The sequence below is a fragment of the Engystomops pustulosus genome, chromosome 2 (genome assembly GCF_040894005.1).
Source record: "Engystomops pustulosus chromosome 2, aEngPut4.maternal, whole genome shotgun sequence".
Lineage (NCBI taxonomy): Eukaryota > Metazoa > Chordata > Amphibia > Anura > Leptodactylidae > Engystomops > Engystomops pustulosus.
Window position 1 is genome coordinate 59537041 of NC_092412.1, and position 18922 is coordinate 59555962.

Below are 18922 nucleotides of genomic sequence, written 5' to 3' on the forward strand. Positions count from 1 at the left end.
ACATGGCAAGCATGCTTTATCTTTTCTGTTCAGTACTTAGTTTTAGAATTATGCTCTTGTGAACTTTACCTGGCTCCCTGGCAGCATGCACTCACAAGTCCCAGGGGGCTGCACTTTCAAAAGGGTAACGGTGCCTGTTCATTTGAATCCATGAGAGGCTCGTCCCCCGTCCCCCCCCCCCGCTCCTTGCTAATCAGTCCAAACCCACTCCCATATCCTTCTTGAATTCAACCTCCTGCTAATGACATGGGCTCCCACTAACCACATAGGCTTTGTAATCCTGGCATGCGCAGGTCCGCACTGCTTAGTATGACAGTGTAGCAAAGGGATGCATGCGCAGGGAGTAGCAAGGCGAGCCGCCTCGCTGCTCTCTATGCATGTGAGGATTACAAAGCCTATGTTGTTAGTGGGAGTCATTAGCAGGAGGTTGAATAGAAGAAGGATGTGGGAGTGGGTTTGGGCTGAATAGAAACGAGCGGGGGGATGAGCGTCTTGTGGATTAAAATGAGTTACCATTTTGAAAGTGCAACCCCCTGGGACTTGTGAGCACGAGCTGCCAGGGAGCCAGGTAAAGTTCACAAGAGCATAATTCTAAAACTAAGTACTGAACAGAAAAGATAAAGGCATTTTGGCCATCTATTGTTAAGTCTCTGTTGGATCCTGTCATCAGTGAAAAAGAGCCCCCTGTTGACAGGTTCCCTTTAACATGGGAACACCCCCAAAGATCCAGCACTGAAATAATATAATTTGGATGTGTAGGATAAATCTGAGATCACAGGTTTAGGTATTGCAGTGGCTCTTTATGGTGCTAAGGACCTTCCGGGGAAGAAGTATTATTGGGACTGTACATAAATGAGTGACTCACTGGTTTATTTGCTTTGTGCTTGTATAGATGGCTTGACAGATAAAGTGAAGGTTATGAATAGTAATAATTATTTTTTTTAACAAAGACCTGTCAAAAGCATAGAAAACATGTACACCAGGAAAATCAAAGTAATTGAGATCCACCAGCTATCGTCTTCCCTCTTCTTAAGAATCGTGAGGTAAAGATTCTCTCAATCTCTGGTGTCCAAAGTGTCAACTACTGTGTAGTAACATGCCATGTTGGATCTATAGTATTGTGGACAAGCTTAACTTCACAAACTTGCTAAAGCTTCCCAGCTCATGACCTTTTTGATATAATTGCCATAATGAATTCTAGGAAAATCAGAACTAAATCTTCACCAAAATTGGCGTCCTTATGCTCTTTGTGCTCTATGCTCACATGATGGACACTAACGGAGACTGACATCTCTGTCGGCTACTATTTCAAGTAAACTTGAAAGAAGGTACCTAAAATGTGAATAGGGTCCGCGGAACGCACTTTCGTCAGATTTTGGAAATCTTCGGGATTTGCGCCGCTGTGACAGCTATTTAGAAGGGTATTGTGTCACACGCGATGTGATTTTGGCAAAGGAGCTGGCTTTCATGCAACAGAAATCAGAGGCGGGCCAACGGACGATCCGACTGATTCGGACTGAGCGCGGGATTTAATATTCAAATTGTGCAGCAAACAATGCACTTACATACACCAGGAAGAAGATGGTAAACTCCGGTGGACCTGAGCAGGGAAACGACAAATGCAGGAAATCGGGCACATGATCTTTGTGAATCGCGGCACAGTGTATTGTCGTCGGACAATGCACTTCGGGTGAACTCCGTCGGTCTTAAGTGAGAGGGCGTGTTTCCTTTCGGGGGCTCAATACAAGAAACTGCCAATTAACATCAGGTTTGTAAGTTTTTTCTGGAAAACCACTAATGGGCCATACATAGCACTGATTTTCTGGAAAGTTGATGTCCACATTTCTTTTGAGTTTGTCTCAAAGTACAGTGCAAGTCAGTGTGGATTTTACAATGCACCTGGCTTAAATCTGTGGATTTTAGGACAATCTGTGATAGATCTGTGCATGTCTGGCCCGGGGACCTAGACTTTACCACTGTTAGCTCTGCACCAACTGCTTTCAGCATATGGATTGCTGCTGCTCTCCTTTAGCATTTGTCAACTAAGGTGTTAAACAGATGTGCAGTGAGGGTCCAGCCTCCTGTTGCATTACCCTGTAGATCAGTAATTGAAATGCAGTAGGACATAATGTACTGTATTCCAGCTGCTCTCCGTGCATGGTTGTGTCGCTCATAACCAGCGCGTCAGGAGAGAACATTCCTTATCTGCTTGAAGAGTCTTGTCCCGCTTCAGGGAATGGTTCTTGTTATAAAGGAGACAACAGTCTGTGGATTTAAAGGGTTTTAATTTTTTTTTTTTTTTACTGGCCGGGGATTGCTAAAAATGGTAAAAGACCAATTTATTACCTATTTTACTACCCTGACACTCTGGTTCTCCCTGGAGATATTTCTTTACTTGGCTTCAACAATGATTTTTTTTTTTCTTTTCTATCCATGTGACCCCCTACAACCACTGGTATTAGCGGTCTTATGTCTAAAAGTAGTCTAGTGATTGGCTGCAGCAATGACTCGGTTAATAAATGCGTCTAGCGGGAGCTGATGGGTAGGTATTTAAGAAGTGAAGAACCTATTTGAAGCATGGCCGGAAGTCATTATGGGCCTAAAGGAAGAAAATTCAAAAGATCTTGTAGGAACTCCCAGAGAAGGAAGCTGTGGACCTATAATTAGAGGCTTACTACAATGGATATATATATAGCATCACCCAACATGAGTCAGGTTTAAAGCTCCTACTCCCAGAATCTTCGGTCTTTGTTAGTCATTTAATGGTGACTGTCTATTTCTAAAACAAAGATTTGCGTCATTGTGCGTCTTCATGAAGTATGTTCAATAAGGTCTCACATACAGCTTTTACATCTGTCATATGTTATTGTAGAACTTCAACTGGGTTCATGGAAACAATAAAATGCCACTTTTGCTCTTGGCGCCCCTGAATAATGTGTTTACCCCAGAAAAATATAAGTCTACGTAAAAAACTTTTTAAAAAAGACCTACGAAGTCATATATTTTGTGGGAGATAAATGACCATAATGATGGAATGATGGTGGTCCTCATTTTAAGTATTTTTGGGTGCCAACGGTGTCTGCTGTGGGACCAATCTGTCGCTATAAATTTTTGGTGACATACTATTGCTAGTAGCCTCTTGCCCAAGTTTTCTGATAAACTGGTTAAGATGTAATTAACTTCTAGAAGGAAACGACCATTCTACTCCTGATGTCTTCACCTGTAAACGGAGTTAAGTATTAGTAACACATTAGTAACAGTTGGTAACACTGCTTGAGACCCAAGCAGTGTTACCAACTATCTTTAAATTCCCGAACAATTGGTAGAAATTAAACATTTCTTCTTTTGTCCATCAGAAAATGTTAACGTTTTTGAAGCTTGAGGACAAGTACCACTTTTAAGATTTGTTTGGTGCTTTGTTACTCCAATGTAGCTGCAAGTATAAAAAAAATTGTGATTTTTGGATAAATTGCCCAGAATAAAAATACTGACTGACTGACTGCCTTGGAAGCAAGATCACAAACGCGGTGCATCCTGTTCAGGATTGGTTAGCCAAGCAGTAGCCTTTGATGAGACAAATTATAACATTAGACACAAAGTATAGGATGCTTTATCCACTCCTACACAGAGTTTCATTGTGTCAGGAATGGCATCAGGGATCTCCAGGGGCTTTGTTTTAGTAAAGAGGTTGGGATTTGGTTTTCTAGATTTATCCAACTATACTAATACGTAAAAACAATCACTTGAAGAAGTGTTTCCTGACCGAAAAGGCACCTGCAAGAGGAGCAATTGGCAAAAGAGCCCGCAACCAATGCTCAACTCTCCTTTCTATACCACAACTAAAATCCAAGAAAGTAAAAGGTAAAGAAAGAGAACAGTACATTTAAGTTGGAGGTCACGTACACCACTCCACCCCGTCTCCGAAATGCAAGACTCTCAGTGCCTCAGAGCTTGGCCATTACTCCCAGTCATGATGTATGCTGTCTACATAAATCCCTTTACAAGATCTCATATTTGAATGGGAAAGGACAATCATAGATCCTACAGATGAGAGAGAAGCCAATTGTGCAGATCACCAAGATTAAGAGAGACAGATATTTATTATTATAGTTCTCACAAACATCGTTTTAAAATGGCGCTTATAAAGTGTAAAAGTTTCCACAGGACGCCACAGCACCTCGCCCCTATACTAATGTGTAGCTGTTTCACCCCAGGGATGGAGAAATTACCTTAAACCAATAGCTTCTTCGCTGTTTTGTGGAAGTCATTAAAAGTGTCTGGCTGCAGTCTTTTTTTTTAAGGTCCATAACCCTGTAGTCTGCTTCTGAAACAGTTTTTGGGTAATTTCACACCTGCTCTCAAGTGTTTACTACTGTCTGGCAGGTTTGCCGCTCGTTCATCAGAGGGTTCCAGATGGTATTGACCATGTAACCCTATATCCTACTGTTCTGGTGTTAATACTACTGGACAGATCCTGCTACTTTTGAATCTTCATCTTCTGCCCCTCCCTTGCCCCCCAAACAATGACAAAGCACATGTTCTTAAATTTGAAACCTCCGGATGTATTGTGATGTGGGAAAATGCTGTCTTTTTCGTAAATTGCTTTAAAGGACATTTACCACTAGAATGAAAGATTGTATGCAAATGATTCTGAGGGGCTCCAGGCTCCATTAACACCTATGAAGCCTGGAGCCCATTGTGCTCATTTGCATACAGTCTTTCATCCTGGTGGTAGATGCCCTTTAATAAAGGCAGATAATCGGGAGGATCTGTGGTCTTGGGAGCATTACTTTCGTAATTATTTCTAAGCATAAACCCGAAAATGACCCTCTATCAAAATGAGGTGCATATGATAAATAAGCAATCAAAATACTTAAAGGGGGTTTCCCACGAAACAATTTAGGCCCTATCCACAGCGTGGCTCTCTGGACTCTCTGACAGCTCCATAGAGATGGATAGAGCAGAACGGCATGCACGGTCGTCTGCTCCATTCATCTTTGGGAGCAACGAATGTATCTCGGACCCCTTGTTCCTGTGATCTGTGGGGAGTCTCCTCACGGAGTTCCCCACCAATCAGTTAGTTAGGCCCTATGTTTTTCCGACCCCTCTTGTGGACGCCTGGCTCAGCGTTGGCATGTTTTTAGCTGACAGACTCCTCGGGGGACGACCTATCTGCCTATGAAAGAAAAAGGATCCAGCATGTCCATTCTATTCAGCAATTTACCCACAAACGAAACCCCTAGATAATAGCAAAGTATAGGAAGCAAGCACAATTAAGCAAGTGCATATTTAAGGTTAGACTGTAGACACTATCTCGGATCAGTGGTGAAGCGTCTTGGAGCTCTTCCAGTCTCTCGGTTATTAGTTCTGTCTCCTCACAACCTACTAAGTCGTTGTGATGCATGGAATTCTTTGATATGAACTCTTAATTGACTGTTTTCAAGAAGAAAGTCGCGTTCCACCTCCAGGCATTTCCTGAAATCTGAGCATCTTGATTTTTGTGTGATGTATTTTCCATTATGTGGCTTCTGTTCAGACAGCTAAACACCAGGTTCCTGCAATACAGAGGGGTCTAGTCGGTTATGATCATCTTAACAATGATAGGGTTATATGCTTAGCGTTTTGTGTGTGGTTTGTTTTTTTTTGTTTTTTTAAAATATTTATATTTTTTAAGGAACTGGTTAAAGTTATAGCATTTGAAATATAAAAAATTCCCTTCTTGTAATTTTTTGTAATTAAAGGGTATTGCATAGAAAAAGAAGTGCTGCGCTTCTCATTATCCTGCAGGTCATTCCCCCGAATATGACCGTCTGTCTTTTTCTCTGTTTGATAGTTCACAAATACTTGACATTTTTGTAGGCAAGATATTTGAACCCCAACCCCTCCAAAAAAAAGTCAGATTATCTCTAATAATCTCTCATTTCATTGATGTTATTTTCCATCACATTCCCCCTTGATGGCCCAGCTGAAGGTTTCTCCTTCACTTTCTTTAGGGACAAGAAGTTGCAAAAATTTTAAAGGCCAGTGTGAATAAAGTCAGTGCCTTGACCGCCCCCTAGTGTTGTTGATACGCCAGTGTGGCATGGGCTGTAAATGTTTTTGTGATGAATTTTCTTTTTTCTTCTTTTAGGATACCTTCTACTGTGTGTTGTGATGGTTGAGTTGTTAAACACTGATCTTTTTTTCATGTCTTACATTTGTGGCACATAAAAAAAATCACATTTGGTGCTGGCATATGACCTTTTTCATGATCAAACAAGGCATGAACGCTTGCGAATGTGACCACTGGCACAACATAGACATATTACACATATCCCTTCATATTGTTAGACCTTATGGCTGTTGATCAAGTACAAAGTGTCAGATCGTAAACTATTGGCAACCTAAAACAAATGCCCTAGTGTTAAAACAAAAAAAATAACCTAAAATTTCATAGAAATAATACATAAAGCGTAACTGAAGTATACATGTCTGCTTTCTTCCAGGGCTGGTCTCCAGGTCCTCGCCAAAGAAGCCTAGAAGCCGGAGCATATTTAAGGCACTATTCTGTTGCCTAAGTGCACAGAATGTCAATCGACCAGGAGGCACGGGTGAAGCTCCTACCCAAAAGGAGGAGACCCAAACTACCCCAAAGGTGTGTTCCACAATAACATTTAGCAGTCGTGTAGGGTCCTCGAAAGAGATGTGAAATGAAGATATCTATATTTAGTGGGCTAATATTTTATAAGGATGGCTTACTATCTTCCTTTTTCTTTCAGTCGGAGTTACTCCAGTGTCTTCAGTATCAGTTTTATCAGGTATGTCTTATTTGGTGCTAGCATCACTTCCATACATACACCAATATCAAAATTATTTTACACTGTTGGTTTATACGCGGCTTCAAAATTTTCTTAATGTTCCCATGCCTAGATATCCCTGCTACACCTGTTTTATTGCCCCCTTGTGGTCCTTTGATTCATGACCACCTTGTATTGGTGCTGGTGGTGACAGTTGCTCAGTCCAGTAAGGACAGGTGCACTAGAAGTGGTTTCTTTTATACCAACCCAACACGTTTAAACAGACCATGGAAAGAACCACAGAATCACAAGTAGGTGATGGGAATATCTAGGCACAGGAACATCTAAAACAAATATTTGTATACAAATTGAATTGCAAAAATATATACTTATGAATTGGAGGACAAACCCTGTAAGTAATCATAAGGTACAAAGACTGACTAGTCTTATTTAGAAGGATCCTCTCGGTGCAAGCCTCTTAGAAATCTTGTTCATTAGCCAGTTGGGCATATGTCCAGCACGTTGGATGAGATGGGTGACCCCTCCCCTCTCCATAGAGATGCACGGAGTACGGCCGTGCACACGGGGAAAGATAGGACACGTCTTATCTTTTTCCCGTGTACGGAGGGGTATGGTTCCGCGTGTGTGGGGTATCACATCGCTTTGTGCGGCCATTGTCGTTTGTAATGGGGTGTTTGTAAGCCCAAGCTTGCGGCCATACATGCGTCCCCCATACTGCTGTGTGAATTCGGCCTTACAGTGTTTGTTAGGTCAAGGCAACCCATGCTATCATCTCCATTAAGACTCCATAAAAACTCCAGTGTAAGATATCCCATGTAAAGGCTGAGGCTCCTAATTTTTCCACAAAAAATGACTTCAGTGTCAGCCTAGCCGCTACAATTTAATGAAACTTCCAGCAGCCTCTCCTCATTAATTAAACATCCAGCAGCGCCCCCTTAAAATAATACTTCTGTAACTTCTGTCTCCTCTTCTCCCTGTGGCTTGCGGGGTCAAGTAGTGGCACATCCAGTCACTTTGCCCACGCAGACTATTACATCACATGGTGGCAACCCCGCTGTATCATGGTGTGTGCGGGCAGAGCTGTGAAAAGAAGAAGCCAAAGCTGTGGGAGTGCCAGAGTGGGGCTTTTTTAAGCACAAAAATTGTGCTGAAAAACTCTGCTTATACTTGAGTATATATGGGAATAGTAAGATTCTGAGAAATGGTATAAAGAAGTAGATATGTAGGAAACTTACGGGTTGGCTACTAATAAGAAAGTTTACCAGGTTAAGTAAAATACCTCAATAGGCTCTTGCATATTGTACTTTCCCCTACTGTTCATAGGAGCTGTGTTACAATATGGTTGAACCTGTTGGGGTATTCTGGTAAACTTTGTTATTATTGCCCAACCCCTTTAAGTAAAACCAGATGGCCACATTGTGATTTCCTGGAGGCTTTGCATCATCAGAGGTAGTGGATGGTGGACCAACATGGTTCAGTTTTCTTAAATAACGCACAACTTTTAGATAGGCACTCCCAAAGTTTGTTTTAAACAGCCCCCTTCCCTTCCAATTGTTAAATATAATTCCCATTGGTGAGTGGTCGGAAAGACAGAGCAAAAAGTACAGAAATGTAATTTTAGGGTTACAGAAATGCAATTTATCCTGACAGGTTCATTCGGGGTGGAGAGGGGCTAGTGAAATAAACTTTGGGAGTATCTAGTCAGTCACATGTTTCCCCAGACACTTGTCTTTTTGTTACGTCTTAACATGATCACGGTGACCTCATACCAGTGTGAAGTTACTTCTCTTAGTTTATTCCATTTCTTTTAACCCTCCAATCCTGTCCCCAGATTTTTGTTCTGATTTTCATTTTCTGTGCATAGCTCATAAAATCTCAAGAAATTAATTTGTGAAATTCAGCTTCACCAATAAGCTTCTTCCACCTGCACTTTTAATGCTTCAACCAGTGGGACCGAAGAGGGTGCTCAGCCAGCTGAGACTCCTGCCTGGAAGCATCTGTGTGACCTGCAGGTCGCAGGATCTAATCCCGGCTAGCTCTGCTCACTCTTTCATCCTTTCCAGGTAGATAAACTGAAGACCGGTGATAATTGAAGTGCTGTCTTCCTGTATCTGTAAAGCCACCTTTGTCCCAAAGAATAAATTAGGACTGCTTAATAGATACATTTTTTTTCTTTTATCCCCTCCACTTTGTGGTAGAAAGATAGAGTGAGCATAACCTTTGATAGGAATAGCTGCCTATTGAGAGTCCCATAGGATTTATCTTAAAGGGGTTATCCAAGAGTGTAAAAAAAAAAAACATTTGTGGCCAGGAGGGGGGCTAGTTAAAAAAAAATTTACTTACCTCCTGGTGCCCTCCAAGCTGCCTGTGCTGCCATCTCTATGGTCCGTGCCCCATGTAAATAAACAGGGGCACGCAAGTTGCGTTGGGTTCAGCTTCCGGCATGGCCAGCCAGAAGCTGAACGTGTAGCGCGCCTTCCGTCCCCCTGTTTGTTTACATGGGACACGGTCCGGGGTGATGGCAGCACACCAGGAGGTAAGTAAATGTTTATATTTTTTTTTAAATAGCCCCCTCCTGGCCACCAATGAGGTTTTTTACACTCTCTGACAACCCCTTTAAGTCCATTGTACTAGCATGCATAAAAATAGACAATTTTATTTAATATTAAAAAAAAATGTTCTGACTAAAATCCCCAAAATGTGTAATATATATTATAATTTTAGCATTCTATATATTATTACTTTTTATAATTTTCTATTACATGTCTTTCATGAATTGAAAGTTGTGTTTTTAATTATATTTAATTTTTTTCCTAGTTTATCATTTCACTACAGTGCATATTAAAATATTTTTTTGATCAATAAAATATGTCATATTTTTTATGCATGTTTCCATAGGTAGGACAGAAGCAAAGATCTGTGAGAAGGATCTTTCAGCTAAATTAGTTTAGAAATGTCCCATTCTCTTCCCTTATTATTTACAATAGATTGTTAGTGTCAGATTGTGATGCTGTTTCTGTATTGCTAATTAGATATAATAATTTAATAATATAATAATTCTAATATATAACCTATGTTTTCCTCAGATTCCAGGAACCTCTTTGCTCCCTGAGGTAACGCCAAAAGACAAGGGAAAAATATGCATGGTCATAGACTTAGATGAAACGCTGGTCCATAGCTCTTTTAAGGTAAGGATTAATCACAAAGGGGCTATTTTGGACGTCTACCTTTTATGTATTTATTCTTCATTTTGACTTTTTAAATGTATTTATTTTTTGATGTAGCCAATCAGCAATGCAGATTTTATAGTTCCCGTGGAGATCGAGGGGAACACTCATCAGGTAAGAACAAAAATTATTTTTCCTTCAACATTCAGAAGAAAAAGTGAAGACTTCCTAAAGTTATGGCTGCTGCCCGGTTCAAGTAATCCAGGATAGGCTGTTTCCTCACAGCGCGGCCTACTCTTGATTACTTGTTTCAGGAAGCCGCTGATATTTCACCTAAGAAGGAGCATAAGATGAATCTGAAAAAGGGATTGTTTATGTGAAGATATTATTATTATTTTTTTTTTTTACAATGTTAATGGTATGGTAATAAGAAATTGGCCATTGGTAAGCGTGATAAATGTAAATTTAAGGAGTAAAACCAATGGCACCTTTAACTTATGAAGACAACAGGGGTATGGAAGTCACCTGTTTCCATTGGGGCAGTGCTGGTGCTTTGTCCTGCAAAAGAAAAAGTTTACAACATCTGGCTATCTCAGGCTTATGGAACTGAATGAAATGGCAGCATGAATATGTGCCTGTTACTCCGATCTTTGGGGGATACTGAAATCTCCATTCTTGTAAATGTTGTTGGTCCTAGTGGCTGGTCATCTAACGATAGCAGTGGATATGGGATGACATGCTATTATTGGAATTCACATTTGAGAACAAGAAGTGCTTGTACTGTCTGTAAGCTTCCTCTCTTTTATAAGCTTTGCTAATGATTACATTTACATGATGAATCCAGAAATGTTTTGGCTTCTTTGTCTGATTTTTGTTTCTCTGTCACTAGGTGTATGTTCTGAAGAGGCCTTATGTGGATGAGTTTCTGGAAAGAATGGGGGAACTCTATGAATGTGTACTATTTACTGCTAGTCTTGCCAAGGTAAGGAGAAACTCGATGAGGATATAGAAATGAGTAGCACCGTAAGGGGAAATTACAAGGAAGGAGGGGGGGGGGGACCAAAACAAAATAACAGCATGGAGTAGAAAATGGTCCCCATCAATACAAGTGGTCCCAGACCTAAAGGGCACCTACCACCCCGATTCTACCTATAAAGGTAGAAGGGGTGGTAGGTGGATGAATGGGATGTGAGGATAGTCCTTTTTTGGGCTAATCCTCACGTCCCGGGTGTCTTTTAGAAAACTTTATTGCATGTATATGCACATTTTTTTATGTGGCTACTGGGGCGTGGAGTAGCCGGACATGAGGCTACTAGTCGCGGCTACTCCACGCCCCAGTAGCCACGTTACTCCACCTACCAGGTAATCTTCGGCGCGCAGCTCCTCATCTGGGTCCCCTGCATTCTGCGCAGCCGGAGCTACTGCGCATGCGCAGAATGCCAAAGATGCCGAGGCAGCTCCTGGTAGCTGCGCGCCGAAGATTACCTGGTAGGCGGAGTAACGTGGCTACTGGGGCTATCCTCACGTCCCATTCATCCACCTACCACCCCTTCTACCTTTTATAGGTAGAATCGGGGTGGTAGGTTCCCTTTAAAAATACCTTCTATATGACCCCTAGTTACAAACTAACTTCTCCTCCTACTGTGACATCTGGTGAAGAGATCTGAGTCCTGGTAATTTACTGAACTTTATATATATATATAAAAAATGGATATTGTAGCATTACCAACTACTAAACATGGTAGATAGGTGTAATTAAAATTTGCTTCAAAATGTGTTTGGCAGTCAGACTGAGAAGTTAATGCAAATAAAAAGATATGGTATGCAGAGAAATATTTTCTACTAAAAATGTTTATTTAATTTAAAACACTATAAAATAGTAATAATAATCACTAGAGCCAAAAATGTATTAATTTACTGAACTTTAGCCCCAGGCTACAATGTTCGGCTGTAAGAGTTATCAATGGCCTGCAATGAAGCTTTATCATTTAATCCTTTTTTCCCCCCAAAAGTATGAAAATTATATTGTCATAGGTATGTAAAATACAATACACTTACAAAATATACCAGTTCCCACTTACATACATATTCAACTTAAAGGAAATCTATTATTTGTTTTTATGCATTGTAAACCAAACATACCGTGAGAATGCTGTAGCTTGTTTCATCCCTGATCTGAGTGGGTTTGCTCAAAAAACAATTATAAAATTCAGGTAAAGCTGGTAAAGCTGGGTGCATACTGGCTCCTGCATTTCAAGGAGCTTTTCAACCTGAGCTAGATGGGGGATGATGCAGCAGTTGATTACATCTGCCTGTCAGGGACAACACAATGAATACAGCATTTTCTGAATCGGTGCATAATTCGGGTAAGAGGAGAAGCGCCAGAGCATCCACAGGAGCGTCTGTCTCATTATCATAATTTTATGACCCTTTTTCAGCAAAAACACTCAGCTCAGGGACGTAACAAGATATGTTTCTGCATCAGTGTAGCTACAGTATTCTCAAGGTATGTTTGGCTCATAATGCATAAAAGCAAATGGTAGGTTTCCTTTAAGAGCAAACATACAGAACCTTGCACATGACCGGGGAATGCCTGTAAAGATGTATAAAGGTCTCCTTACTTTGTGGGGTTGTAGCTGCTGGTGACCATGGATTGTCACAGGAATAAACTCCGAAATGAGTAATATACTGGTGTCAGTACAACTCTACATCTGCTTTATTCTTTCTTTCTTTTCTTTTTTTTTTAACCATTGCCTTTAATAAATGCTTTGTTCTGACATTGATGGGTATAGAGGACAGAACCGTCTCATTCCTTTATTTATTTTTTTAAATTGCCACTGGATTACTAGGTAAAAAAGTAGATAAATAAAAAAAAAAAATCTTTGGATAAAATTTGTTAATTGTTACTGTAGTTAATGCAGTCAACCCTGATGATTTGTCATCTGTTTCCAGTATGCCGATCCAGTGACTGATCTTCTGGATAAGGAAGGGGTCTTCCGAGCCCGTCTCTTCAGGGAAGCTTGCGTATTCCACCAGGGGTGCTATGTCAAGGACTTGAGCCGTCTTGGGAGAGACCTAAAGAAGACTATCATTTTAGACAACTCTCCAGCATCTTACATCTTCCATCCAGAGAATGCTGTAAGTGTGGTCTTGAGGTGTATTAGAAAGCTTAGAGTAAGTTTAGGATCATCTAAAATAATGACATTGCATTTATTTATTTCATGAAGTAGCCACTTTTATGCTGCTTCAGTATGCAGACTCTTTTATTTTTTCTTGTTTTCCTTTTACGTCTTGTCTGGATATGTTTTTAGACCTTCGGTACAAGGAGTTATCACCTTGTTCTCTGCCAGCTGCCCGGCAGATGCAGCTACAGGTCATTATTAAAAGCAAAGCCTCTGTTATTTTCCAGGGCCCTCTTTTTAATTATCACACACAATAATATTGCTGACAGGTTGTATAGAGAGGTAATAAGTGCAGGTTGCTAGGAGACTCTTAACAATGCCATATGTCCAAAGCTGCTTTACAACATTGATTAAATGTGCTGGTGCTTAAAAATTATCAAGCATGGGAAAACTAGCTTTTGCTTATAGATCCACGCACCGTCGTAATCTTCTTAGATTTATCTATGGCCTCCTTCCTTCTAAAATCAATGTTTAAAATGATGCTAATGAGTGGTTCCCAGAGCCACTGCATGCTGCAGATTCACAGGTTGTTACATTCCCTCCCCCCTCCCTTTCTGCTCCCCCAACATTCCCCCCCCCCCTCCCTCTTGCAGCACAGGAAGTTTCAGCACACGGTGCAAGGGAGAATTTCTCCTTGCACACTGTAACAGTCTGTGAATCTGCAGCACAGAGAGACCCTAAGAACTCTCCCAGCATAATATTAGTTGATTTTAGAAGGTGCACCAACTCCCTAATTACCATACAGATTCAACTGGGAATATCTTGGAAATGGCATAATAGATCTAAATATTAAAGGCATATTGGAAATCACACGGCATCACTCTACAACCTGTTGCCAGCAGATAATAATACTTGATGGAGGTGGTAGGCTGCCTTCAATGGTTTTCTTGAATACAAATGAAATTGTGCTCTGCTTAGATCGGGACCACTGCAGTTTCTGTGGTCAAGGGATGCGTGATAAACGCAGTATTCTATTTTTCAATTTTATTTTGTCACATTTCCAGTTTTTTAAATTCTATAAAAAGAAAACCTGACAATAAATGAAACCTTAATAGACAGTAGACATTAAAGTAGATGTTTTTCAAATAATATTTCCTTTACTGGGTGAGTAAAATAGAAAACTTGCTTGATCTGCTCTGCCATGCTCGGGTACCGGAAGTTTCAGGGGGATCACGGGAGCCGCTGCTGGCAATTCATGGCCTCCTCTGACCCAGGGACAACACAGCAAGTGAAGTCTCTGGAAAATGGAAGTAAAGTCATTGTCCAATAAAGGCCACTTATTGAATGTAGCGGTTTCGGTGATCCCCCCCCCCCCCCAAACTTCCTGTCGGCAGCAGGCCTGGAAGTATCTGATCGATGTGGGAGCCAGAGGAATGTAAGCAAGTATGTTTTTATTTATATATTGGTTTATTACACCAGCCTCCTTTATGTAAGATGTAACATAGTGCGGTACAGCATAACAGAGTAGCACATTCTGCAGTGCAATCTTCTGCCTATACGGGCCTCCTCCTCTAGAATTAGTACAGATAATTGAATCGCTCGCTGTATGTGGTTCCATTTACATCGCCCTAAATAAATGACATGAAAGTTTTTTTTGTTTTTTTAAATTCCTTAATTTTGGGGGGTATTCTAGTAGCTGCAACACATGCGCCATCACTTGTTGTGCTCTGTCACATTTCCCTTCATTGAATACTAACTCTTGGTCTTCTGTCTGCAGGTACCCGTGCAGTCTTGGTTTGATGACATGGGAGACACAGAACTTTTAAGCCTCATCCCAATCTTTGAGGAACTCAGTGACTCTGAGGACATTTATGCAAGTCTTGGACAACTGAGGGCACCTTGAGACTCTTCGTCTCTGCTTTGTTTTTTTTCAGGGGACTTTTTATATCTTAAATGATCTTATTTTTGTCTTTTCAAATTTCTCACTTGCTGTGCCTTTGGCCTCAGAGGAAGAGGAACACAATCTGGTATTCATAAGCAGAAAAGAAATTTCGAGGGAAATTCTTTTGACCTTAACAAGCAAACTGGCTGTGGCTTACACTCCTAATGGCTGGCGTGCCTAGCGGCATGCTAGCGGTGAATGCAGGGATCTATTAATGCCATTACTTGGTGCACTAGTAGAAGACAGAGTCCTTTTTAAAAAAAAAAAATAATAATGGTACCGTGTACCTATGGTTTTCGGTTCTCCACTACTGTTTTTAGCTTTCATATCAATAAATATGTCAGACTGTAACAAGAACAAGGAGGATGCAATGCCAAGATGCTGATAACTTAAAGGGCACACACAGGTACTTTTAGATAGTTTAATAATAGACACATGTAAGGAATCAGACTGCTGAAATGGGACACCATCAAAACTCTCTCTCTGATTTCTTAATTTTTATTTTTTACATGCCAAGTCTCTTATATGCTCGTTTAGTTAAATGCACTTGCCTTGGTAGCGGTTTGCATTTATTGGCCTATAGTGCCCATATATCTTTGGGAATATGTGTTGTTGTCAGATCTTTCATCATAAAATAATTTTACAACATCCTACCCAAAATTGGATCAATGCGGTATTTGTATAATCAAACCAGCATACCCCTGCTTCATAGAAATGCCAGTGATGTACAGGGTATTGTTATGGCAAAAACACTGTGCAGATGAAAGGCAGTGGGGTAAATGCAGGCCTAGTCATCACTCATTATACTGTCGCCCCCAACCCCCTCCGCATTTATATGATGGAACACAAAAAAAAATATATCAAAGCCAAAGGAATTTTTTATGATTGATGTTTTTAGCCACTTTGAGATTATTATTTTTTTCTAATAACTGACTTGAATTAAAAATGTTTGTCCATCTGCTGCCATGGTGGGTGGGGGAGGGGATTTAATAGCTTTACTGTTCGCTCTCTATTGGTTTGGTAATCAATCCTATGGAGAGTGGTGCTTGGAAACTTCAACCTGTTTTTGACCATACACTACAAAGGCCATGGCTTCTTATAGTAAGGGTAAATAACACCTTCCTGCCTTTATTTATAATTCCATTGGCACTTCCCAGATATAAGATGGCCATGGCCTTACTATGCCAGTATTTGGTCACAGAGCAGGGACTTTCCTGATGAGAATGAATGGAAAACCATGCAGTGCCTTTTTGGCTAATTTAGACACACACATATTTTAAATGCCTATAGCTAAAAAGCTATATTTTTTTACTCTTTATAACACTCGTTGAGGTATGTAGTTATCACCTTCAGACCTACTTTACATGCTGCCTCTCAGGTAGTGAGTGATCTACACAATTCTGTAAGACTGTTACAAATTAGACCTCAGGGGAAACACTCCGACTGAATTCTATGTATCGCGTAACATGGCCGATCCACCGTGTGGTCAGCCATCCTGTTTTTAACAAACACTTCTGCACATACGTCAGCAAAAAAAAAATTCAAGGAAAAAAGAATAACGTACATTCCTGTGTGTCTTTCTATGGTGTAAGGATGTGCGTTTGGGGATACGACCTTCTTGAATGAGGGTATACAATAAGTATTAGGTTTTATTCTTCTTTTTAGGTTGAGCAGCTGTTGGATGGTTTTTCAGCACATTGCTGTATTTAAAGTTCTACAAGACTGAATGGGTGAATTGTTAAAATATGTAATCCCTCTAACAGAGCATGTAATAAAATCTATTTTTATGCCCTACCTTGTGTTGTGTGCATCTATACTCCAATGGAACGTTAATGACTTTGGAAGCAAAGTTAAATCTTTTTAGTCTTCTTATACCTCTATATACACACACAGTTTTATTTGGATGTGTGCTAGCTGTTGTTTCACCAGCTGGCACAAGTTCCCATGTATATCTACCACACGACTGTGTGGTAGATATACCACAGCCGCAAAACTTTGATCAGGTACCGTGTCCATGTTTACAGCTCAGGCAGCCTTACCTACTGTGATTGGAGTGTGAGTGGACCTCTCATGCCAATGACACACAGGCTGCAGACAATGGACCACAGATCCGTTGTTTGAAGGTAGCCTTCTAGAATAATTGTTTCATTTTCTTGGTGGCCACACAGGCTTATATGCCTGTCCAACACTAACAAGTTGGTGCCCTGACAACGGGGTGAGTATTCTTTTCACACAAGAAGCTAATATACTTATTTATCCTTTAGTGACATTAAGTGGCCCAGGCAATAACAAGTTTGGTTCTTTAAGAGTAACTAAAGTTTTTTTTGTTCTATGGCTGAAATAGCTGAAAATATTTTTTTTTCTCTCAATATACATTCATTACCTTCTTGCAGCTGTTTCTCTGCTAATACTCTGCTACAATACTGTGTCAGCCCCCAGCCTGAATCCGTAGGGTGAAAGAGGAAAGAACAGGAGATGCAGTCTATAGACTGAGAAGGGTGAAGTGGTGGGGCTATGCATACCTACCAACCGTCCTGGATCCAGCAGGACAGTCCCGGTTTTCAGGCACCTGCCCGCTATCCAGCCTGGCGGGAGGTAAGTGTCGGGACATCAGCTTTGTTGGCACGCAGAGAGCTTTACTATCACTGTGCCTCAACTGCTGTGTTGAGTGTGGCAAGTCATACAGCCTCCTGGCTTCAGATCTCCACGCAGGGAAAGAGTAGTGAGGTGAGTATCTGTGTTTTTATATATTATTACACAGCAATAAGTGGGAGCTGAGACAAGACAAAAATTCTAGATTTTTTTTTTTGTGTACAGAAAGGTGTGAGGGCTTATTTTCTGCAAAAAAAATTTCTTCTCAGTGACTTTATTGCCGTATCATCTCGAGTATAAGCTGACCTGAGTATTAGGCTGAGGCCCCTAATTTTACCACCAAAAACTAGGAAACCTATTGACTCGAGTGTAAGCCGAGGGTGGGAAATGCATTGGTCACAGCCCCTCCCCCCCAGTATATAGCCAGCCAGCCTGCCCCCTGTGGTATACATCCAGCCTGCTAGCACCCTGTGTGGTATACATCCAGCCTGCTAGCACCCTGTGTGGTATACAGCCAGCCTGCTAGCAACCTGTGTGGTATACAGCCAGCCTGCTAGCACCCTGTGTTTGGTATACAGCCAGCCTGCTAGCACCCTGTGTTTGGTATACAGCCAGCCTGCTAGCACCCTGTGTTTGGTATACAGCCAGCCTGCTAGCACCCTGTGTTTGGTATACAGCCAGCCTGCTAGCACCCTGTGTTTGGTATACAGCCAGCCTGCTAGCACCCTGTGTTTGGTATACAGCCAGCCTGCTAGCACCCTGTGTTTGGTATACAGCCAGCCTGCTAGCACCCTGTGTTTGGTATACAGCCAGCTCCCTATAGTTAACAGCCTTGCAGCCCCTGCAGTATGCAGCCAGCCCACCCAGCACTTAAAAAAATAAACTTGTATACTCACCAACGGCTCCTTTTCTTTCTTTGGTCTTCTGTAACAGTCGGCAGAGACGCGGCCATGCGCTCTGCCGGCAGACGCATACTATGATGCGGCTGCTGATGACATCATAGGATGGACCGCGTCTCTACCAACTGTTACAGAAGACCGAAGAAAGAAAAGGAGCCGTTGGTGAGTATATAAGTTTATTTTTTTAAGTGCTGGGTGGGAGCCGCGCTGACATCAGGGTGCCGTGCTGAGCATCGGGGCCGCCGGAGGGTGAGTATATAAGTTGATTTTTTTATTGACTCATGTATAAGCCGAGGTGAGGTTTTTCAGCACATTTTTTGTGAAAAACTTGGCTTATACACAAATGAGTATATATGGTATTCCATGCAGTGCACTGGGAAGCTGGAAAAAATCCAAATGTTTA

At 41.2% G+C, this 18922-nt stretch overlaps 1 protein-coding gene across 1 annotated transcript in view; it reads left to right on the top strand.

Moving 5' to 3' along the window:
• Positions 1-16822, top strand: part of CTDSP2 (CTD small phosphatase 2) — a 30959-nt gene extending 14137 nt beyond the window's left edge. Inside the window, exons 2-8 of the mRNA XM_072134813.1 lie at positions 6486-6634; positions 6759-6797; positions 9884-9985; positions 10082-10138; positions 10854-10946; positions 12917-13102; positions 14864-16822. Coding sequence (XP_071990914.1) covers positions 6486-6634; positions 6759-6797; positions 9884-9985; positions 10082-10138; positions 10854-10946; positions 12917-13102; positions 14864-14989 — 752 coding nt within the window. The 3' untranslated portion in view covers positions 14990-16822. The remainder of the gene's footprint in view (positions 1-6485; positions 6635-6758; positions 6798-9883; positions 9986-10081; positions 10139-10853; positions 10947-12916; positions 13103-14863) is intronic.
• The last annotated feature ends 2100 nt before the right edge of the window (positions 16823-18922 follow it).